The sequence below is a fragment of the Saccoglossus kowalevskii genome, chromosome 1, assembly GCF_978046115.1.
Source record: "Saccoglossus kowalevskii chromosome 1, keSacKowa6.1, whole genome shotgun sequence".
Lineage (NCBI taxonomy): Eukaryota > Metazoa > Hemichordata > Enteropneusta > Harrimaniidae > Saccoglossus > Saccoglossus kowalevskii.
The window spans coordinates 864,810-890,288 of NC_140641.1; the positions used below are offsets into that span (position 1 = coordinate 864,810).

The following is a 25,479-nucleotide window of genomic DNA, read 5'->3' on the forward strand; positions in this document are numbered from 1 at the left end:
AAACCAACAGGGATCAATGTTCCAAACAAATTATTGGGACACGGTCGGTAGACATTTCAAACAAATGAAATTATTAATGAAATACGAGATTTTTCCAGATATTTACGAACATACTGTCACAAAAAATATATGCAAAATTGACAAATACACAAAGATATTAGGTTTTATTTTAGCCTTTATTTTCACTCAGTCCATGCGTGGGACTTCTATTTAGCTTCATGGTCCTTCGGCTTGTGTTCTCCTTGGGGGAAATAACAATAATTATACAAATCGTAAACTCAACACAGTCAGGAAAAGAAATCCGGACAACCACATCGTACTTCTGTTGAAATACATTTTGTAGCAGTGCGTCATGTCAGAATATTGTTTAAAATAAAATAGTCAATCCCAGCCAAAACTAGGTCAAAGGGTCAGATTGCGTGCATATAATTATAGATAGTTAAAACAAAAAGTATTTGAACTTTTGACGGTTGTTTAACATCTATGCACGGTTACTAAACTAGTAACCGTGATCTATGAAAACCAGAAAACTGTTAGTAGTCCGAATTTTTGCACAGTCGAAAATAAAGCGGAAATTCAACAAGCAAAAGCGAGCGATTGAAAAGCGGAAGCGGGCGAGAGGTTGGGCGAAATGAGTTCTGTACTTTTTTGTTTGATGAAGCGATGCTGATGCCACATTGTCGCCATAATGAGGCCACAATGAAGCAAAGTGATAACCGCCTAACTTTTTAATGTCGCGACATTGAAGCGATGCTGAAGCCATAACAATGCCATAATGATGCGATGCTGAAGCGAAGGTGAAGCTGAAGTGAAGCCAAAGCTTCCGCGAGAACTGTACTGTACCTTATTCATAGAGTGCCTTGTACCAAAAGACCGTCGCGACACAGTGCACGTTGCGATATAGCAATCGATGCATGCAGGGTGACAAGGGGAAATTCTGATTGAGGTAACCAAGATGGCTGCGTTGAGTGCATGATTTTCTGCGGTGTTTAAAACAACACCTCGCTGCCTACTTCGCCCACAGTCCCTCAAGGCACTGTGCTTCAATGTATTTTCTAAAATAATCGTTTATTTTTAATTAGCCGGGGGTTTTGAAATGTGTGCATTTTGTCACAGAAAAGTAAGATATTGGCAGCGGTAAATACCTGTAATTTTCCCGCAATGCCGTCAGCTGACAATGTTACGGTGGTCATAGCCCGGAGTCGTAGCATTAGCCCCGACTTTAGTTTTGACACAGTAATAGAGGGACTGTGGTTTTCAGATGCCTTCGTAGAAAACAATGTTGCCATTATCGATTTAATACTTTCATCATATTTTGATAACTCGCAGTCTCACAGACTTTACAAACTTAACCAAAAAATGTGTTCTATGAATTTATGAACTGACATGGACACAAAACTGACCGTACTTGTTGCGGACAAAATGTACCAGTTCGCTCCATGGATAAACATATTTTACTGACTATGCCAAATATATATATAACGTAAGTAATTTATCCTAAGAAGCTGCTCATTAAAATTCTAGTGCATTTTTTCCCTGTTCTGTTTCAAACATTATTTTACCATATATATCACAATAGAGAGGGTTTATGGTATCACTTGATTCACATTTAAGGATGCTGTATAGGTTTTTGGTATTGATTTTCTAAACGGGTGTTTCCATATAAAATATTTACTGAACCATACAAAGCTATATATTGATGGAAAGCTTATTTCACACTGAATGTGAAATCGACAAGATAGTGTGTGTATGGACGTGTAAAGTCACGTGATCTCTGTGTAAACACAGAAGCCATTTTCGGTAAACAAATTATTGAACCAATGAATAAACGAATTTAGTGGAACATTGGCAACAAAACAGTTTTTCAGATGACGCTCACCACCATTCTGCGTTGATTGAGATATATATCTACATGATAGTTGGAGAAGAAATAATAATTTAGCTATCTTGAAAAAACAATGCGATCTTGTTCTTTTCGGTATTCAGAAATTAGAACGTAATTTCGAAACAAATAGGAAAATAGAAAAATCCCAGCGCCGCTTGAGAGGCAACATATCGAAGAGTGTCTGTGCGAAAAATTAGTATAATTCGTCCACTAGAACTCGAGATCAAAGGCCTGCAGTTGCCGTGAATCGCTGTTTTGTTTAACCGAGAAAACGGCAAAAACAACTTAGCAGCAACGTATCGTCGGCTAACTCAAAATCCGTTTGTCCCTTGGATCAAAACAAACTCATAACGACTAGTCATGGTATCTGTCTGTCATAATCACGTAGATGTTGTGGATATGCGTGGTTGCAATTGGTTATAAAGTACGAAATTATGCTTCCGAATCCAATAGGAAACACTGTTTCACGGCGTGACAAAGTCGCGCCAAAATGACGTCATGATTTACATATTCATTATTAAGTTGTGGGAGGAGACACTCCTTTTCTGGAAGACTCATTACCATACATTGCCCTCTATGGAAGGTCATTCTCTTGCTCCGCTGCTGAACCAGTAACCGTGGCTGAACGCACCACCAGAGTCAACTACATGTAGTTTTCTTTCCAAGTTTTGTTTTTACAACGCGAGATGTCTCGACGAAGATCTGTATTATCTGATTTGAATGGCATTGGGGGTGAGAGAAGTCACAGCGAGTACTGAACTGAATCGGGAGTTGCGATCGCTTGGGTTTAAAATTGTCTGTCGACCGGGCGGTGAATTTTCAGTTTGTTTGCTTTTGCGTTATTATTTTGTAGATTTGTGAAATAACCTGTTCGCCATAAATCGAGTTTTCCGTTTTTTAGTTCCCAAAACTGTTGTGACAAAATTAGTGTGAAGATTCTTCTTCCATCTTCAACGCGTAATGCATAGTACCGGAACAACCGCTGGCGGGGACCACTCCCGGTATCTTACATTCAGTTCACTTTCTATATCATGTACAACAAATCTAACTTAATTGAATCTGTCAAGTTATTTATTGAGAATGTGAAGATTAAGAAAAATAAAACAAGGATGCTCATACACACAGACGCGTACGTTTTCTTTTACAGCTGCTTGTCTCAGGCTTTACGTGTGGCCACGTGTTGAGGGACGGTGGTGTGGCCAAGTGTTTCACTTCCGACTCATTGTGGTCGGAGTCCATGACACGTAATTTGGTCACGAAAACTAAGTCTGTCATGTGCTCAAATTTTCTACATTCTGTTTATACCTCCATGGTCTAGTCGATAAAATCGTGGAAGGTACTAACGTTAGTACCTTTCATGATTAAATTTTAATAATAATCGCTTTACATACTGTCAACGTTCTTCTCCAAATTTCTTTGGATTCGTTTTCGTCCGTCACTGTCATAGTCGACCCCAAGACGGTTTCATAATCGACTGTTTGAAGAGCGAGAAATTCAACGAAATTAATACTTGTATTACTAGTCTGAGCTTGTACTGAATGCAAGAGACTGTTTATATTTGCTATGGGTGGTGACTATTATGCAAATTATCTGTCTATTATGTCTTTGGCTGATTTATTAAAACATAGCTTTCAAAACAATGACATGTGCTTTTGTTTTTAATTAACAAAAATTGATTTTTACACCCAATAAAAACATCCAAATCACTTTTTTTCCTACTGAGTGTTTGCTCCTTGTAGTCAAGCATTGAAAAATACAAAAAAGTAGAATTTTGGGTTTCAAAGCAAAAAAACCTACACAGCATCCTTAATGACAAAATATAACAAACCATCACATCTGTAATTAATTAATTACAGATAAATTGAATAACAACAACAATTGTATTGACTTGTACCAAAATGTAAGTTGTGGGAAACTGATTATTATTACCAATCACAGAAATAAATGAATACAATTTTCATCACACTTATAAATGACATGATGTAAATAGATTTGTGAAACAAATGCAAGTAATTCTTAACACTTCAAAATATAACACTCAGTATGAACATGGAGCCCCATATACATCTTATTTTTTTTCCTACTGAAACCAGGCTGAAACAGTATTGTAAGAAAAACCTAGGTTTCTCTAGGTCTGTCTTCTTTGTTCTCTGTTGTTTGTTTTCAGTGGGGGCGTTAATGGGCAGTTAATCCGGAGGTTAGGTTCAAACCTACTACTAATTTGCATATTTTAGGTCTAGTAGGTCTGAATAGGGCAGGCTGGGTTAACCCAGGTTTGACCCAGGGTGGTTTGACCCATGTGTTTGAATATGAGATCACCCCTTATTGAGCTGTTGCACTGAATAAGCATAGACAGGATTGTGTGGCATTCTGCAAAAATCACTGACACTTTGTGTCATCAAAACCCAAATAAATTTTCACTGATATTGATTTGAGTAATAAAATCTATTAAATGTGGTCTACACTTTTTAGCCCCCAACTGAACGCAGTCGAATGTCTTATAGATTGGGTTTTGTTTATTCGTTAATTCGCCACTGTTAAACAGCTGTTCAGCACTTCGCTTGGATTTGACACATACTGCTTTTATTGTGGTCAGTACGTCAGTTCAGTTAACTGTGATAGCTACAGACTCAATTGAATTATTGAAATTGTCATGACCCCTGTACTGTACTTCATAGATTTCTCTGATGTATGTAGATACAGATACAGAGATTTATCAAGTGATAGCTTCATTTTATGGTTCCAGCTGCATGAACATGCTGCCTATTTGGTAGATGCTCTATGGGATGTCAATGATATGGTCAAAGATTGGGATTGTTTGACAGAATTGTTACTAGAGGAACCAGGAAGAGGGGAATCAGGTGAGTAAGAAGTGCATTTTTGTTTTGATAAGTAGTAGTACAGCCATGTCTGTTTTGACAGGTAGAAGTACAGCCATGTCTGTTTTGATAGGTAGGAGTACAGCCATGTCTGTTTTGATAGGTAGGAGTGCAACCATGTCTGTTTTGATATGTATGAGTGTAGCCATGTCTGTTTTGATAGGTAAGAGTACAGCCATGTCTGTTTTGATAGGTAGGAGTACAGCCATGTCTGTTTTGATAGGTAGGAGTACAGCCATGTCTGTTTTGATATGTATGAGTGCAGCCATGTCTGTTTTGATAAGTAGGAGTGCAGCCATGTCTGTTTTGATATGTATGAGTGTAGCCATGTCTGTTTTGATAAGTAGGAGTGCAGCCATGTCTGTTTTGATAAGTAGGAGTGCAGCCATGTCTGTTTTGATATGTATGAGTGCAGCCATGTCTGTTTTGATAAGTAGGAGTGCAGCCATGTCTGTTTTGATAAGTCGGAGTGCAGCCATGTCTGTTTTGATAAGTCGGAGTGCAGCCATGTCTGTTTTGATAAGTAGGATTGCAGCCATGTCTGTTTTGATATGTATGAGTGCAGCCATGTCTGTTTTGATAAGTGAGAGTGTAGCCATGTCTGTTTTGATAGGTAGGAGTACGGCCATGTCTGTTTTGATATGTATGAGTGCAGCCATGTCTGTTTTGATAAGTGAGAGTGTAGCCATGTCTGTTTTGATAAGTGAGAGTGTAGCCATGTCTGTTTTGATAAGTGAGAGTGTAGCCATGTCTGTTTTGATAGGTAGGAGTACAGCCATGTCTGTTTTGATATGTATGAGTGCAGCCATGTCTGTTTTGATAAGTAGGAGTGCAGCCATGTCTGTTTTGATATGTATGAGTGCAGCCATGTCTGTTTTGATAAGTAGGAGTGTAGCCATGTCTGTTTTGATAAGTGAGAATGTAGCCATGTCTGTTGTGATAAGTGAGAATGTAGCCATGTCTGTTTTGATAAGTGAGAGTGTAGCCATGTCTGTTTTGATAAGTAGGAGTGCAGCCATGTCTGTTTTGATAAGTCGGAGTGCAGCCATGTCTGTTTTGATAAGTCGGAGTGCAGCCATGTCTGTTTTGATAAGTGAGAGTGTAGCCATGTCTGTTTTGATATGTATGAGTGCAGCCATGTCTGTTTTGATATGTAGGAGTGCAGCCATGTCTGTTTTGATATGTATGAGTGCAGCCATGTCTGTTTTGATAAGTGAGAGTGTAGCCATGTCTGTTTTGATAGGTAGGAGTACAGCCATGTCTGTTTTGATAAGTAGGAGTGCAGCCATGTCTGTTTTGATAAGTGAGAGTGTAGCCATTTCTGTTTTGATATGTATGAGTGCAGCCATGTCTGTTTTGATAAGTGAGAGTGTAGCCATGTCTGTTTTGATATGTATGAGTGCAGCCATGTCTGTGTTGATATGTAGGAGTGCAGCCATGTCTGTTTTGATATGTATGAGTGCAGCCATGTCTGTTTTGATAAGTGAGAGTGTAGCCATGTCTGTTTTGATAGGTAGGAGTACAGCCATGTCTGTTTTGATAAGTAGGAGTGCAGCCATGTCTGTTTTGATAAGTGAGAGTGTAGCCATGTCTGTTTTGATATGTATGAGTGCAGCCATGTCTGTTTTGATATGTATGAGTGCAGCCATGTCTGTTTTGATAAGTAGGAGTGCAGCCATGTCTGTTTTGATAAGTGAGAGTGTAGCCATGTATGTTTTGATAGGTAGGAGTACAGCCATGTCTGTTTTGATATGTATGAGTGCAGCCATGTCTGTTTTGATAAGTAGGAGTGCAGCCATGTCTGTTTTGATATGTATGACTGCAGCCATGTCTGTTTTGATATGTATGAGTGTAGCCATGTCTGTTTTGATAAGTAGGAGTGCAGCCATGTCTGTTTTGATATGTATGAGTGTAGCCATGTCTGTTTTGATATGTATGAGTGCAGCCATGTCTGTTTTGATAAGTGAGAGTGTAGCCATGTCTGTTTTGATAGGTAGGAGTGCAGCCATGTCTGTTTTGATATGTATGAGTACAGCCATGTCTGTTTTGATAAGTAGGAGTGCAGCCATGTCTGTTTTGATATGTATGAGTGTAGCCATGTCTGTTTTGATAAGTAGGAGTGCAGCCATGTCTGTTTTGATAAGTAGGAGTGCAGCCATGTCTGTTTTGATATGTATGAGTGCAGCCATGTCTGTTTTGATAAGTGAGAGTGTAGCCATGTCTGTTTTGATAGGTAGGAGTACAGCCATGTCTGTTTTGATAAGTAGGAGTGCAGCCATGTCTGTTTTGATAAGTATGAGTGCAGCCATGTCTGTTTTGATAAGTGAGAGTGTATAGCCATGTCTGTTTTGATATGTATGAGTGCAGCCATGTCTGTTTTGATAAGTGAGAGTGTAGCCATGTCTGTTTTGATAGGTAGGAATACAGCCATGTCTGTTTTGATAAGTATGAGTGCAGCCATGTCTGTTTTGATAAGTGAGAGTGTAGCCATGTCTGTTTTGATAGGTAGGAGTACAGCCATGTCTGTTTTGATAAGTAGGAGTGCAGCCATGTCTGTTTTGATATGTATGAGTGTAGCCATGTCTGTTTTGATAAGTAGGAGTGCAGCCATGTCTGTTTTGATAAGTAGGAGTGCAGCCATGTCTGTTTTGATATGTATGAGTGCAGCCATGTCTGTTTTGATAAGTGAGAGTGTAGCCATGTCTGTTTTGATAGGTAGGAGTACCGCCATGTCTGTTTTGATAAGTATGAGTGCAGCCATGTCTGTTTTGATAAGTAGGAGTGCAGCCATGTCTGTTTTGATATGTATGAGTGTAGCCATGTCTGTTTTGATAAGTAGGAGTGCAGCTATGTCTGTTTTGATAAGTAGGAGTGCAGCCATGTCTGTTTTGATAAGTAGGAGTGCAGCCATGTCTGTTTTGATATGTATGAGTGCAGCCATGTCTGTTTTGATAAGTGAGAGTGTAGCCATGTCTGTTTTAATAGGTAGGAGTACAGCCATGTCTGTTTTGATAAGTAGGAGTGCAGCCATGTCTGTTTTGATATGTATGAGTGCAGCCATGTCTGTTTTGATAAGTGAGAGTGTAACCATGTCTGTTTTGATATGTACGAGTGCAGCCATGTCTGTTTTGATATGTATGAGTGTAGCCATGTCTGTTTTGATAAGTGAGAGTGCAGCCATGTCTGTTTTGATAAGTGAGAGTGCAGCCATGTCTGTTTTGATAAGTGAGAGTGCAGCCATGTCTGTTTTGATAAGTGAGAGTGTAGCCATGTCTGTTTTGATGTGTATGAGTGCAGCCATGTCTGTTTTGATATGTATGAGTGTAGCCATGTCTGTTTTGATAAGTAGCAGTGCAGCCATGTCTGTTTTGATATGTATGAGTGTAGCCATGTCTGTTTTGATATGTATGAGTGCAGCCATGTCTGTTTTGATAAGTGAGAGTGTAGCCATGTCTGTTTTGATAGGTAGGAGTACAGCCATGTCTGTTTTGATAAGTAGGAGTGCAGCCATGTCTGTTTTGATATGTACAGTACAGTTCTCGCGGAAGCTTTGGCTTTTGTGGCCTCATTGCCGCATACGCATGGTTTCATTGTCGCCTCAGCATCGCATCATTGTGGCATCAGCTTCGCGTCATTGAAAATTGAAGCTGTGTTCGCCTCTCTTATTTTGTGGCATCATCGTGGCCTCAGCTTCGCAGTCTCATGGCATCAACATGGCATCAGCTTCAAAGTATTGTGACATGAGTATGACCTCATTATTTTCACATGGAAAGGCAGTAGAGAAAAACACATGTACAGAAGTTCGATATGTAATCGATTTGAAATTCAAAGCAGTAAGGGGAATAAAATAATATGACCAAGAGTAAAATGACATTTTAAAAAGATATCTTGTTTAATTATTTAATGTTGCGAGTATTGGGTACCAAAAACTATGTGAAGTACATTGCAATCTGCAAGGTGACGAGTGTCATATTGACTGCAAGGAAAAACGTGATAAATTTAAATCACACGATGCAATCGTCGTTCGGAAACAACATAATTTGCTATACGAAATGAAACTGTTCGTGTTATACAATTACCTTATTTTCGTTAATTTTATTTGCTGGTAAGAGAACAGATTCAGATTCCTCATTTTGGTGGTATTTTTCTGTGTTTCGTTTAGTTTTAGCCGAATCCGATTCCATGCCCGGACTACTAATACATGCCAAACACGCGAACGCCGCCTGGTGCGTCGGCGTCGTCGCCTGCCATCTTGATACAAAGTTCCAAAACAAGTGCGTACATTTCCAACTATGATTGGATGGTTGTGGTGGCGTCGGTCTGGTAAAATTTTACATCCAATTTTCAAAATTAAGTCACTATCAAAGACCTGAGCTCGATCTATACGTACTTTAAAAGTATTCTCACAAAAAAATATTTTTGAATAAAAACGAGCCACAGGCCTGGTAAAAAATCGAATAGCACTTGACATGCAGAAATAATTTATTGGGCTTCAGAAAAAAAGTGTTCATTTAGTTGTAGCCGTAAATATTTGGTGACCAGTCGATGAACAATTTGAAACTCATTTACACACGGAAGTCCTTCGATACTGAATATCATCGACCCCAATCTGGTTTACCTTATTTCCCAACTTGCAAAACTGATTTGTATCTCAGCCCAGTTTTTCTTTTTTCTTTTTTTGAACCGTGGCCAAATCCCAGCCGTTTGTCAAAATATACCGATGTTTTTCAGTGAATGATTGTGAAGCCTGTCACAGCACAGTGAATCGACGCCGGAGATTGGACAGTACGACGACCCTTCAATTAGCGTCAAATGTGCTTTGTTACAACATCACTGATTTGCTGAAAGTCGCCTGATCGGAGCACGACCTGGGTCACAGAACCATATTTGTCCGTATTATCAACGGGACTTTGCGAGAGAACCACACCCACATTTTCAACCATTTTTAGCGCGGAAGTTGCCAACAAATGTCGAAAAACTCGTGAATTTTATGGATTTGAATAAAATAAAGCTAGCGATTGGCAAGACTGGGTAATAATATATCCCCCGATGCTCTCGATTTTTTTAAATTTTATTTCAAGGCGAGAAATGGATAATTGAAGTTCCATCGATTTCAAGACGACTGTTTCGCCGCGACAACTCTACGCTGTGTTGTAGTTTCACGAGGTAAAAAAATATATATAATAAATAGTACTTGTTTAATTATTTGGTTTTACAGCCCGCAAATTACGGGACATGATTCCCATGAATTACGATAAATAAATGCTGATTGTGTTGAATAATGGACGTCGGGACCGTTTGGAGAAACCAACGGGCATCGATATTCCAAACAAATTATTGGGACACGGTCGGTAGACATTTTAAACAAATGAAATTATTAACGAAAGACGAGATTTTTCCAGATATTTACGAACATACTGTCACACCAAATACATGCAAAATTGACAAATACACAAAGAGATATTAGGTTTTATTTTAGCCTTAGAAATATTTTCTTTCACTCAGTCCATGCGTGTGACTTCTATTTAGCTTCATGGTCCTTCGGCTTGTGTTCTCCTTGGGGGAAATAACAATAATTATACAAATCGTAAACTCAACACAGTCAGGAAAACAAACCCGGACAACCATGTCGTACTTCTGTTGAAATACATTTTGTAGCAGTGCGTCATGTCAGAATATTGTTTAAAATAAAATAGTCAATCCCAGCCAAATCTAGGTCAAAGGGTCAGATTGCGTGCATATAATTATAGATAGTTAAAACAAACAGTATTTGAACTTTTGACAGTTGTTCAACATCTATGCACGGTTACTAAACTAGTAACCGTGATCTATGAAAACCAGAAAATTGTTAGTAGTCCGAAGTTTTGCACAGTCGAAAATAAAGCGGAAATTCAACAAGTGGTCGCAAAGGCGCGCGATTGAAAAGCGGAAGCGGGCGAGAGGTTGGGCGAAATGAGTTCTGTACTTCTTTGTTTGATGAAGCGATGCTGATGCCACATTGTCGCCGTAATGAGGCCACAATGAAGCGAAGCGATAACCGCTTAACTTTTTAATGTCGCGACATTGATGCGATGCTGAAGCCATAACAATGCCATAATGATGCGATGCTGAAGCGAAGGTGAAGCTGAAGTGAAGCCAAAGCTTCCGCGAGAACTGTACTGTATGAGTGCAGCCATGTCTGTTTTGATAAGTGAGAGTGTAGCCATGTCTGTTTTGATAGGTAGGAGTACGGTCATGTCTGTTTTGATAAGTAGGAGTGTAGCCATGTCTGTTTTGATATGTATGAGTGCAGCCATGTCTGTTTTGATAAGTGAGAGTGTAGCCATGTCTGTTTTGATAAGTAGGAGTGTAGCCATGTCTGTTTTGATAAGTAGGAGTGTAGCCATGTCTGTTTTGATATGTATGAGTGCATCCATGTCTGTTTTGATATGTATGAGTGCAGCCGTGTCTGTTTTGATAAGTAGGAGTGCAGCCATGTCTGTTTTGATAGGTATGAGTGCAGCCATGTCTGTTTTGATAAGTGAGAGTGTAGCCATGTCTGTTTTGATAGGTATGAGTGCAGCCATGTCTGTTTTGATAAGTAGGAGTGCAGCCATGTCTGTTTTGATAAGTCGGAGTGCAGCCATGTCTGTTTTGATAAGTCGGAGTGCAGCCATGTCTGTTTTGATAAGTAGGATTGCAGCCATGTCTGTTTTGATATGTATGAGTGCAGCCATGTCTGTTTTGATAAGTGAGAGTGTAGCCATGTCTGTTTTGATAGGTAGGAGTACGGCCATGTCTGTTTTGATATGTATGAGTGCAGCCATGTCTGTTTTGATAAGTGAGAGTGTAGCCATGTCTGTTTTGATAAGTGAGAGTGTAGCCATGTCTGTTTTGATAAGTGAGAGTGTAGCCATGTCTGTTTTGATAGGTAGGAGTACAGCCATGTCTGTTTTGATATGTATGAGTGCAGCCATGTCTGTTTTGATAAGTAGGAGTGCAGCCATGTCTGTTTTGATATGTATGAGTGCAGCCATGTCTGTTTTGATAAGTAGGAGTGTAGCCATGTCTGTTTTGATAAGTGAGAATGTAGCCATGTCTGTTGTGATAAGTGAGAATGTAGCCATGTCTGTTTTGATAAGTGAGAGTGTAGCCATGTCTGTTTTGATAAGTGAGAGTGCAGCCATGTCTGTTTTGATATGTATGAGTGCAGCCATGTCTGTTTTGATATGTAGGAGTGCAGCCATGTCTGTTTTGATATGTATGAGTGCAGCCATGTCTGTTTTGATATGTATGAGTGCAGCCATGTCTGTTTTGATAAGTGAGAGTGTAGCCATGTCTGTTTTGATAAGTGAGAATGTAGCCATGTCTGTTGTGATAAGTGAGAATGTAGCCATGTCTGTTTTGATAAGTGAGAGTGTAGCCATGTCTGTTTTGATAAGTGAGAGTGCAGCCATGTCTGTTTTGATAAGTAGGAGTGCAGCCATGTCTGTTTTGATAAGTCGGAGTGCAGCCATGTCTGTTTTGATAAGTCGGAGTGCAGCCATGTCTGTTTTGATAAGTCGGAGTGCAGCCATGTCTGTTTTGATAAGTCGGAGTGCAGCCATGTCTGTTTTGATAAGTAGGAGTGCAGCCATGTCTGTTTTGATATGTATGAGTGCAGCCATGTCTGTTTTGATAAGTGAGAGTGTAACCATGTCTGTTTTGATATGTACGAGTGCAGCCATGTCTGTTTTGATATGTATGAGTGTAGCCATGTCTGTTTTGATAAGTGAGAGTGTAGCCATGTCTGTTTTGATATGTAGGAGTGCAGCCATGTCTGTTTTGATAAGTGAGAGTGTAGCCATGTCTGTTTTGATATGTATGAGTGTAGCCATGTCTGTTTTGATAAGTGAGAATGTAGCCATGTCTGTTTTGATAGGTAGGAGTACAGCCATGTCTGTTTTGATATGTAGGAGTGCAGCCATGTCTGTTTTGATAAGTGAGAGTGTAGCCATGTCTGTTTTGATATGTATGAGTGCAGCCATGTCTGTTTTGATATGTATGAGTGCAGCCATGTCTGTTTTGATAAGTGAGAGTGTAGCCATGTCTGTTTTGATAAGTGAGAGTGTAGCCATGTCTGTTTTGATATGTAGGAGTGCAGCCATGTCTGTTTTGATAAGTGAGAGTGTAGCCATGTCTGTTTTGATATGTATGAGTGCAGCCATGTCTGTTTTGATATGTATGAGTGCAGCCATGTCTGTTTTGATAAGTGAGAGTGTAGCCATGTCTGTTTTGATTAGTAGGAGTGCAGCCATGTCTGTTTTGATAAGTGAGAGTGTAGCCATGTCTGTTTTGATATGTATGAGTGCAGCCATGTCTGTTTTGATATGTAGGAGTGCAGCCATGTCTGTTTTGATATGTATGAGTGCAGCCATGTCTGTTTTGATATGTATGAGTGCAGCCATGTCTGTTTTGATAAGTGAGAGTGTAGCCATGTCTGTTTTGATAGGTAGGAGTACAGCCATGTCTGTTTTGATAAGTAGGAGTGCAGCCATGTCTGTTTTGATAAGTGAGATTGTAGCCATGTCTGTTTTGATATGTATGAGTTCAGCCATGTCTGTTTTGATAAGTGAGAGTGTAGCCATGTCTGTTTTGATATGTATGAGTACAGCCATGTCTGTTTTGATAAGTGAGAGTGTAGCCATGTCTGTTTTGATAAGTGAGAGTGTAGCCATGTCTGTTTTGATAAGTAGGAGTGCAGCCATGTCTGTTTTGATATGTATGAGTGCAGCCATGTGTTTTGATATGTATGAGTGCAGCCATGTCTGTTTTGATATGTATGAGTGCAGCCATGTCTGTTTTGATAAGTGAGAGTGTAGCCATGTCTGTTTTGATATGTATGAGTGCAGCCATGTCTGTTTTGATAAGTGAGAGTGTAGCCATGTCTGTTTTGATATGTATGAGTGCAGCCATGTCTGTTTTGATATGTATGAGTGCAGCCATGTCTGTTTTGATAAGTAGGAGTGTAGCCATGTCTGTTTTGATAAGTGAGAATGTAGCCATGTCTGTTGTGATAAGTGAGAATGTAGCCATGTCTGTTTTGATAAGTGAGAGTGTAGCCATGTCTGTTTTGATAAGTGAGAGTGCAGCCATGTCTGTTTTGATAAGTAGGAGTGCAGCCATGTCTGTTTTGATAAGTCGGAGTGCAGCCATGTCTGTTTTGATAAGTCGGAGTGCAGCCATGTCTGTTTTGATAAGTCGGAGTGCAGCCATGTCTGTTTTGATAAGTAGGAGTGCAGCCATGTCTGTTTTGATATGTATGAGTGCAGCCATGTCTGTTTTGATAAGTGAGAGTGTAGCCATGTCTGTTTTGATAGGTAGGAGTACGGCCATGTCTGTTTTGATATGTAGGAGTGCAGCCATGTCTGTTTTGATAAGTGAGAGTGCAGCCATGTCTGTTTTGATATGTATGAGTGTAGCCATGTCTGTTTTGATAAGTGAGAATGTAGCCATGTCTGTTTTGATAAGTGAGAGTGTAGCCATGTCTGCTTTGATATGTAGGAGTGCAGCCATGTCTGTTTTGATATGTATGAGTGTAGCCATGTCTGTTTTGATAAGTGAGAATGTAGCCATGTCTGTTTTGATAAGTGAGAGTGTAGCCATGTCTGCTTTGATATGTAGGAGTGCAGCCATGTCTGTTTTGATAAGTGAGAGTGTAGCCATGTCTGTTTTGATATGTATGAGTGTAGCCATGTCTGTTTTGATAAGTGAGAATGTAGCCATGTCTGTTTTGATAAGTGAGAGTGTAGCCATGTCTGTTTTGATAAGTGAGAGTGCAGCCATGTCTGTTTTGATATGTATGAGTGTAGCCATGTCTGTTTTGATATGTATGAGTGCAGCCATGTCTGTTTTGATATGTATGAGTGCAGCCATGTCTGTTTTGATAAGTGAGAGTGTAGCCATGTCTGTTTTGATAAGTGAGAGTGTAGCCATGTCTGTTTTGATAAGTGAGAGTGCAGCCATGTCTGTTTTGATAAGTGAGAGTGTAGCCATGTCTGTTTTGATATGTATGAGTGCAGCCATGTCTGTTTTGATATGTATGAGTGCAGCCATGTCTGTTTTGATAAGTGAGAGTGTAGCCATGTCTGTTTTGATTAGTAGGAGTGCAGCCATGTCTGTTTTGATAAGTGAGAGTGTAGCCATGTCTGTTTTGATATGTATGAGTGCAGCCATGTATGTTTTGATATGTAGGAGTGCCGCCATGTCTGTTTTGATATGTATGAGTGCAGCCATGTCTGTTTTGATAAGTGAGAGTGTAGCCATGTCTGTTTTGATAGGTAGGAGTACAGCCATGTCTGTTTTGATAAGTAGGAGTGCAGCCATGTCTGTTTTGATAAGTGAGAGTGTAGCCATGTCTGTTTTGATATGTATGAGTGCAGCCATGTCTGTTTTGATATGTATGAGTGTAGCCATGTCTGTTTTGATATGTATGAGTGTAGCCATGTCTGTTTTGATAAGTGAGAGTGTAGCCATGTCTCTTTTGATAAGTGAGAGTGTAGCCATGTCTGTTTTGATAAGTGAGAGTGTAGCCATGTCTGTTTTGATATGTATGAGTGCAGCCATGTGTTTTGATATGTATGAGTGCAGCCATGTGTTTTGATATGTATGAGTGCAGCCATGTCTGTTTTGATAAGTGAGAGTGCAGCCATGTCTGTTTTGATAAGTGAGAGTGTAGCCATGTCTGTTTTGATATGTATGAGTGTAGCCATGTCTGTTTTGATATGTATGAGTGTAGCCATGTCTGTTTTGATATGTAAGAGTGCAGCCATGTCTGTTTTGATATGTATGAGTGCAGCCATGTCTGTTTTGATAAGTGAGAGTGTAGCCATGTCTGTTTTGATTAGTAGGAGTACAGCCATGTCTGTTTTGATAAGTGAGAGTGTAGCCATGTCTGTTTTGATAAGTGAGAGTGTAGCCATGTCTGTTTTGATAAGTAGGAGTGCAGCCATGTCTGTTTTGATAAGTAGGAGTGCAGCCATGTCTGTTTTGATATGTATGAGTGCAGCCATGTCTGTTTTGATATGTATGAGTGCAGCCATGTCTGTTTTGATAAGTGAGAGTGTAGCCATGTCTGTTTTGATAGGTATGAGTGTAGCCATGTCTGTTTTGATATGTATGAGTGCAGCCATGTCTGTTTTGATATGTATGAGTGTAGCCATGTCTGTTTTGATATGTATGAGTGCAGCCATGTCTGTTTTGATAAGTAGGAGTGCAGCCATGTCTGTTTTGATATGTATGAGTGCAGCCATGTCTGTTTTGATATGTATGAGTGCAGCCATGTGCTTTGATATGTATGAGTGCAGCCATGTCTGTTTTGATAAGTGAGAGTGCAGCCATGTCTGTTTTGATAAGTGAGAGTGCAGCCATGTCTGTTTTGATATGTATGAGTGCAGCCATGTCTGTTTTGATATGTATGAGTGTAGCCATGTCTGTTTTGATAAGTGAGAGTGTAGCCATGTCTGTTTTGATATGTATGAGTGCAGCCATGTCTGTTTTGATATGTATGAGTGTAGCCATGTCTGTTTTGATAAGTGAGAGTGTAGCCATGTCTGTTTTGATATGTAGGAGTACAGCCATGTCTGTTTTGATAAGTGAGAGTGTAGCCATGTCTGTTTTGATATGTACGAGTGCAGCCATGTCTGTTTTGATATGTAGGAGTACAGCCATGTCTGTTTTGATAAGTGAGAGTGTAGCCATGTCTGTTTTGATTAGTAGGAGTACAGCCATGTCTGTTTTGATAAGTAGGAGTGTAGCCATGTCTGTTTTGATAAGTAGGATTGCAGCCATGTCTGTTTTGATAAGTGAGAGTGTAGCCATGTCTGTTTTGATAAGTAGGATTGCAGCCATGTCTGTTTTGATAAGTGAGAGTGTAGCCATGTGTTTTGATATGTATGAGTGCAGCCATGTCTGTTTTTGTTTTGATTTCAGATATTTTAAACCTCCATATTTATATTCAAATCATGTGGTGTATCTTTTTGTCATCAGCTATGGATGATAGACAAGAGACAGCATTAATAGAAGTTATGGTGAGTGCTGTAAGACAAGCAGCTGAAGGTCATCCTCCAGTTGGCAGAGCATCAGCTAAAAAGGTATTGTTTTGCTGAATATTGTAGGCCCAATACACACAAATTTATCGTTATTACCATGTAGATACATATATTGTTCATGTTATTAGTCCCTGCCCGTCAGTGTGTGCGTCCGGAGTCGTATCTCAGAATCCCTTGGATCCATTCCGTTCATTCTTTGCATGTGCCTAGTACTTTATGTGGGACATATGCACATGCAGTGGTTTAGCAATTCGATTCAAAATGCTTGACTGGCAGCCATCTTGTTTTCTGAAAATGTTGTATTTTGGAGGTACAGTACACATTTCGCCCAACCTCCCGCCCGCTTCCGGATTTCGATCGCTTTTTTTTCGCTCGCTTTGTTCAATTCGACCGCGCAATTTTCGCTTTTTTTTCGACCGCGCAAATCCGGAAGTATCCGCTCGCGCAATCGCTCGCTCGCTCGCCTGACAGCGCAACCGCCCGCATTTACAGTTCATTACCTACTGTTTCATGTACAAGTGTGTCATTTTTGTTTTTATGATGTTAATCAAAAATTTATAGAACGACCGTTGAAAAAATACGGTGGATCACACGGCCATATAAAATTGGTAATAATACATAAGCGTAGTAATAATGTCCACCATAAACAAGATCGAACCAAAGATGTGAAATCAAATACGACACTGACACAGACACAAATTTATTTGGCAAATAGGGGGGCACACCACAAGACCATCGTACACAAAAGTGAGACAATGCATAACAGACTGATAAGATGGTCCCTGGTGCCGCCCCCAAAATGTAGAACAAAGCAGGTGTAAACTAGCTGGCTTACAGTTTCTAAACTAAAATACAAACTAGAATAAGACTGAAAACATGTTGGTTGGTGCAGCATAGCTGCATGATGTTAGTATGGAATGGCAGATTGCAGCATGACTGCAACTGTAAAGTATAGGCAGCGAGTGCTGCGGCTACACCGTGGTTATGCAGCGGGGGCTGCATGAAGTTAAGAGGTTATGGGTAGAGGCAGCGGGGGCTGCAACTACTGAGTTTAGACATTGACGCAGCGAGGGCTGCCTGTGAAGTCGTTAATGAGGTATTAGTAATTACAATAATAAAATTAACACTAATAATAAAACCCACGCAAAATATACCTAAGAAAATATGAATGATCTTGGGGGAATATGAGCTAATCCCATAAGCGAAGTCCCCAGTCCCCCGAATTGGTGTTAATGCCAGCCTAATGGGGGAGAATGGGGATGGTGGCGGGTGAATAAAACGAGAATGGCAGAAGCTCCGTAACACTTTCAGGCTACTTCCAATATGGCGCCAGAAACAAACTGATTGTGATGTTGAGCCACGCGAGAAAGTGCGAGATCTATGTAAATATCACGCGAGAGAGCATGAGATTTGAGTCATAAACATGGTTTAATATTACACATTAAACCTGTATTTATGACACAAACACAAGAGCATGTACATGAACCAATAATTTATTTGGCAAATAGGGGGGCACACCACAAGACCATCGTACACAAAAGTGAGACAATGCATAACAGACTGATAAGATGGTCCCTGGTGCCGCCCCCAAAATGTAGAACAAAGCAGGTGTAAACTAGCTGGCTTACAGTTTCTAAACTAAAATACAAACTAGAATAAGACTGAAAACATGTTGGTTGGTGCAGCATAGCTGCATGATGTTAGTATGGAATGGCAGATTGCAGCATGACTGCAACTGTAAAGTATAGGCAGCGAGTGCTGCGGCTACACCGTGGTTATGCAGCGGGGGCTGCATGAAGTTAAGAGGTTATGGGTAGAGGCAGCGGGGGCTGCAACTACTGAGTTTAGACATTGACGCAGCGAGGGCTGCCTGTGAAGTCGTTAATGAGGTATTAGTAATTACAATAATAAAATTAACACTAATAATAAAACCCACGCAAAATATACCTAAGAAAATATGAATGATCTTGGGGGAATATGAGCAAATCCCATAAGCGAAGTCCCCGAAATGATGCAATTGTTTCAATTGCAGAATAACCCCCAAGATATAAAGGATGGTAGGAAAACATGAAAATGTAAACATAACTAGAAACTCCGTGAATTACAATGTATTAAACTTTGTTAACTAATGCTGACTGGGCTGCAAATAAGGACTTGTCAGAAACATGAATATAACGATTGTAACTGTCAGATGACCAGCGTCCCAAAGATTTAATTAAGTGGTCTTGAACACCAACCTGTGCTGCTGTGGTGGCAGCCCCAATTCGAAAGGAATGACCAGAATATTTCCTGGCATCGACTCCAATAATGTTAAGAAGGGAGCGAAGGTAATGTAAGAAACGCGAGCGTGACAATGGTAGGCCATCTCTAAAAATAAATAGGGGATCGCATGGTTTAACCAAAGGATTCCTGTGACGTCGTAAGTTGATATAAACCTGTAAAGCCTTAACTGGGCAGAGGCTATCATTACTACAGAGAGTGAGTGTAGTTCTCCTTCGGAACGGATCAGTCTTGGTCTTTTTCAAAGTTAAGTAGACCTGACTTGTATCCTTGAATTTTACATCCTCTACACATAAATGCACCTGGTGATCAAACTGAGTTGTGTCTATAGCAAACTCCCCACACCTGAGAAATCCAAAAAAAGCTACTAAAATGACTGCTTCTAATAAAACATCTGTGTAGGGGGTGAAAACTCCTTTCTTTAAAGCTTTGATCAATTGTGCCACAATGTTAGCTGTTAATGGAAGTCTCGCTCTACTTGGTTTTCCTTGCACACGCTTAATACTTTTAATTAGCAACTTTAATCTATCTAAAGGGCCGCCATGAAATGACCTTAAAGGGTTAGGAAGCCCTGCCTCAATATATTTAAATCTGATACCAGATAAATACAACTCAATAGTAGCAGCACTCAAATGCAAGTGTTCATAACAATAAGTGATAAAAAGTAAAAGTAAATTTTCAGAAATTGATGGCAGAAAAGGACTGGAAACAGGAACATTATTCATGGTTAAAAATCTGATAAACTGTGCATGACCACAATTGTACGCCTGCCTTGTTTTACTTGTTATTGCGAAACTCCATAAATGGTTGAATTGCTCATCTAAATTTGGGTTATTCTGTAAAACGATGGGCACGGAGTCTTGTGCTGTTGTGCTGCTGGTGCCAAGAGGCGAAATCTCTGAAATTGAAAGCGAGATAGTGAGTCTGCAATACTATTGTGAGCACCTGGGAGATGGTGGGCTAAGAAGACAAAGTTATATTGCATAGCCAATAAAGTTAGCCGTCTCATCAGCTTATTAATTATGCAACAGTGACTGGAAGCTCTTCCCTTTCTAATAATATGCACTGTTGCAAGATTGTCACAATTGAAACTGATTCTGTGCTGTGACCACTGTGTACCCCAAAGCATTGCTGCCACTACAATGGGATACAGCTCAAGCAAAGCCATGGATAATTCATTATTATGTTGTGAATCTAACTCAACTGGCCACTTATCACAGAACCAGCTCCCTTTAAAATATCCCCCAAAGCCCACAGTGGATGAAGCATCTGTAAAGATATCAATGTCTGAGGCAAGTGTCACTGTACTGTGTAGAAAGAAATGGGCTCCATTCCAAGCTGCTAAGAAATGTTCCCACATAGCCAATTCCCTGCGACAATCTAAATTGAGAGAAATATGGTGATGTAATTTAGAAACCGATGCTGCTAACTGTAATAAATGTGAAAGAAATGATCTCCCTGGTATGATTACTCTCGTTGCAAAATTAAGGTGCCCCAATAATGATAACAATTGTCGCTTTGTAACTGTATTCTTAGATGTAACCTCAGCAAACTTGGTCAATATTCGTGCTTTTTTATCAGCAGGTAAGAAAGCAGTCATGTCTTTAGAACTAAGCAAAATACCAAGATATTCAAGTTCCTGGGCTGGGCCTAGGGTTTTATGCTTAGCCAAGGGTATCCTAAGTAAATTAAAAATCATAGTCATAACTGCCATGGAACGCATAGCACTTTCTGCATGAACATCTATAGTTAGGAAGTCATCTAATAAATGCAGAATATACCTAATACCATATTTAAACTGCGCAATCCAACAGATCGCTGTGGACAGCATATCAAAAATTTTTGGACTGGATCTGCTGCCAAAAACCAGTCTAACGAAGAAATAGTAGTTACCCTGCCATTTAACACCATGCAGTTTCCAAATGGATGGATGCAAAGGAATGATTTTAAAAGCATCGGTGATGTCAAATTTGCACATGTGGGCAGTATTACCAACACACTTTAACTCTTTGATTGCGTCATCCACTGTAGAATAAGATAACGAGTATTTGTCTTTGTTAATAAGCTCATTGAGGCTAGGCACATGTGGCTTATCATGAGGGGAAGACAAGTCCACTATTAGCCTTTTCTTGCCTGAATATTTACCCACTGCTAACCCCAATGGGCTAATGCGATAAACATCAAAAGGGGGGGAACTGAAAGGGCCAATAAGGTAACCCTTGTCAATTTCAGCTTGAATAAGCTTGCTAATTACTGAGGGATTCTGTCTGGCAGTCAAATTATTAGGACACTCAAAAACAGATGTTGGGACAGCGTCAATGCCTGTAAGAAAACCCTCTCTAAGGCCTGTACATAATTCAGAAACAAAAATTTTATCAGGGTGTGCAGCTAAAGCTGTTTCTAAAAAGTCAATGTTAATTGGTGTGCTAGCTTGATGTGAGAGTCACTTTGAATCTTGAGACTTGTTAGGTGCTGGAGACTTAGTACATTTCCATACTGGATGATTCCCTTTACATGTTGAGCACAAATGTAGCAACGGACAAACCGCTCTGAGACATCCTTTATCGGTATTGAAATTATTGCATATTTCTTTTCCATTAAAGAATAACCTGAGTCTCCCTCTGATGTCATTGGTATTGGACTGTTGCTGCATATCACGACCCCGTTGTGATACAAATTGCCTGCGTGGGCAAAAATCATAAGAATGCAGAGTACTACTGCAAATAGCACATGTTGCTGCTTTACGGCCTGCAGTAACTCTGATAAAAATGTCATTGTCTCTAACTGACCAGTCAACCTTGACATTTTTCTGTTGGAGGTATGCTGCTGCCTTAGTTGTAAATTGGACATGGTAGTCATAAAATAGTGTACCCCCAAAGCTGTTAGCAATATCAATGATGTCTGATTCGTAGAGGTCCAACTCTTCACGTCTGCCAGGATATACCTCGCACATGATAGCTTTATATCTTCCAAAGGCAACTAAAAATTCGTTCAAAGTCAATGCTTTGTTTAAGCGTGCATCAGGATTGCCCTTAATTTTAATCTCATTACCCGCTAAGTCCATAATAGAACGACTTTCGTTAATTTCATGATCGGGGATTAACAACGCTGCTAAGTTAATGAATTTACCTTCCAAGATATTCTTTTTCAATGCTGGTGACACAGAAACTATCTTTGGCAAGTCATGTGATGCAACACCAAACTTCCTTCGTTCGTTAGTATTGCTATTGTCATTCCCATATAAGGATAAAACTTGAGCGGTGGCTGGTTGGTTGGTGTGCGATATGGGTCCAAGAGAATGCGAGTCTCGTCCGCAAAAAGTTTCAGTAAGATGTAAAACAGTTTGTCGCAAGTCCTCAATTTCTCGGCGAATAGTAGCCATATTATTGCCGTCACGATCCGTATTATTATTGCCAGATGACTCCCCACTCGGTGGTGACAGTAGGGGCGGGGTATTATTGTTAGCTGTGCCGACTGTGGTAGTAGCCGCGGTTTCAACACGATCATCGTCTACTCGGTTCAGTTCATAGACTTGGATTAAACTTTTTCTATTCATGCTCGGTGGCAGTTTCATTCCAAGTTGCCGCAACTTTTCGCGTAACACTGGTGTAGTCCAATTAACAGGGTTTTCGGGATCCAAAGTTGTTGTTCGTCGAGTTTTGCGTCCGGCAGTACCTTGGGTTGAACTCGTCGTAGGAATTTCTACCTCTTCTAGTGATACGGGATTGCTACCAACTTCGCTCGCCGTATTTGTGACTTCACGTCGCTTTCTGCCTCTACGGCGTGTAACCATACTGTGGCTGTCCATTTCACGATGAATTACTACTTCAGTTGCGGAAATTGAAGATGTGAGTGAATAAAACGAGAATGGCAGAAGCTCCGTAACACTTTCAGGCTACTTCCAATATGGCGCCAGAAACAAACTGATTGTGATGTTGAGCCACGCGAGAAAGTGCGAGATCTATGTAAATATCACGCGAGAGAGCATGAGATTTGAGTCATAAACATGGTTTAATATTACACATTAAACCTGTATAAAACCATTCAATTTTCGGTGGAGAGCGAAAATTGTCTACTGTAGAGTACGGTAACCGTGTGTAGGGTGACGGTTGTCATGCACGCATGGTTTGGGTTTAACACGGGTCAAGTTGTAGTTATGTAAATCTATGGCACCTATAACAATTGAAGAATATCTGCAGGAATAGTAAGACTGTGAAAAAAACGACCAATCGATTGTTATAGAATGACAGTAGTGTACAATTTGTCTAACAAATACAATACTTGCAAATGCAATGTCGGCCAGCGCCCACCTTACTTGTCCGAAGTTGTCGAAGCCGACATCAATGGAGATCGCGTTTTTTAACTAGGCGGCTGGCAAGCGGACTAACACGTTACATAAACTTGTTGAATTACAATTATGGTTTTTATTTTTGCGCCCAATGTCTCATTATAAAATAAAAGATTCAAATTTTGCAGGGTATTCCGTTTTTTGCGAACTCTGGGCGAAATACTTTCATGAGCTGTACGTAGTTCACTTACAGCCAAAACAAAGTCAGCTTGGACATTAAGTTATGAGACGCGACAAAACAAACGCTGCCAGTGATAGATTACGTGAATAAAAAAACAAAATAAACGCAATCAAAGGCGCCGACCACACGCTTTGGAAATAAATAGAACGCGTTGCTAAGAGGAATCGCACCTGCGTCTCGACGACGTCTCCGGTCATGAGCAGGGTTTGCCGCGACTTAGAACAATTGAAAGTTAAAAAGGAATCAGTGTCGGGGAACCATTCACAATGTTTGCATGAAAAATCCCACGCGAAAGCGTTTTTTTTTCTGTTACAAACACTATGGTACCTGGATCCCGATTAATTCATAAATATGAATCGGTAAGGGTCAATTTCCTGCAATCCTTCAAGATTAAATTTGCCTCCGAAAATCTTTCTAACGATGACCTGGAAGATTGCCATGATTGAGTGCCACCAATTCTGTTCTAAGATTTATTCAGTATAATAATACAAATGTTCACCCCAACAGAGGTGGACAAACAGTTTTAGCAACCCGAAGAGCTCATTGTCAACCGAGGCGAAGCACTACGATAAAGACTTTCCGTTCCCAATAAATAATAAAAAAAACTTCTCGGTCCCGACATTATGAAATTCTTTCGTTTTGGGGGAAAAACCCTGGAAAAAAAATTGATTTTGACAAGATAATTAGGGTTTCGAGCCCATTTGGTCGAAACCCTTTTGTAATTGTTCCGTTTATTATTATTAGGTTTTCAAGACACATGTCTTGGAAACCTATTGTAATCGTTATGTTTTTTATTATTCCGCCAGATTTTTTCGCTAAGCGCCATTTCGACACCGTTGCACATATCTGGAAAAAATTTTCATATGTTTGTAAAGGTTGATGAGATCTAGTGCATATCCTAAGATGACGCATGTTGGTCACGTGGTACGGCGGCCATTTTGAATTTAAGACGAAATATGGCATGCTCATTTAAACACCTTTCTGAGGGTCTAGGAGTCTCAAACTTTCGCTTAAAAGAAGCATTGGCCCTAGAGCTACGTATTTCATGAAAAAAAAGTTGAACGGTCATGTGACTTTTTTTTCTAGAATTTTCTGAAATATTGTTTTGCATCTCATTTGCATAATTTTGATCGTATCAAAATTCCACGCCATAATTTTGAAGAACATCATACATACTACCGATTAATCAAAGAATCATGAAAGTGCGACCAACAGTTTTGGAGGAGTTGATTTATGAATATTATTCACATTTTATATAAAATAGTGAGCAATGATGCATTATGGGAAAGGGGGGAGGGCCCTTAATACGATACACATTGTATTGCCATATATTGAAAACTATTGCATATACAAACATGGAACCAACGCTTTATTGAAGACATTGGACAAGAGAATTGACCAAAATATTGGATGACCATATATGGACATAAAACTCATTAAATATGCATGTCTCTAATATCTCATGCACTATTGCAAGTACAAACATGGAACCATGGCTATATTGAAGACATTGGACGAGAGAATTGACCAACATATTCAATGACCATATATGGTCATATGACTCATTAAATATGCATGTCTCTAATATCTCATGCACTATTGCAAGTACAAACATGGAACCAATGCTATATTGAAGACATTGAACAAAAGAATTGACCAACATAGTTGATGACCATATATGGTCATAGAACTCATTAAATATGCATATCCATAATATCTCTAGCACTTTAAAAGATAGAGACATGTACCTAAACCTATATTGAAAGCATTGGACAAGAGAATTGACCAACACATTCGATGACCATATATGGTCATGCAACTCATTAAATATGCATGTC

The 25,479-nt window shown here is 39.8% G+C and overlaps 1 protein-coding gene across 2 annotated transcripts in view; it reads left to right on the forward strand.

Annotated features, from left to right (window-relative positions):
- The window catches only part of LOC100371347 (cohesin subunit SA-1-like), a 311,470-nt gene that overhangs the window by 90,126 nt on the left and 195,865 nt on the right, over positions 1-25,479 (forward strand). For both annotated transcript variants that reach the window (XM_085498240.1, XM_085498246.1), the window contains exons 11-12: positions 4,632-4,746; positions 16,771-16,874. In XM_085498240.1, coding sequence (XP_085354366.1) covers positions 4,632-4,746; positions 16,771-16,874 — 219 coding nt within the window. The remainder of the gene's footprint in view (positions 1-4,631; positions 4,747-16,770; positions 16,875-25,479) is intronic.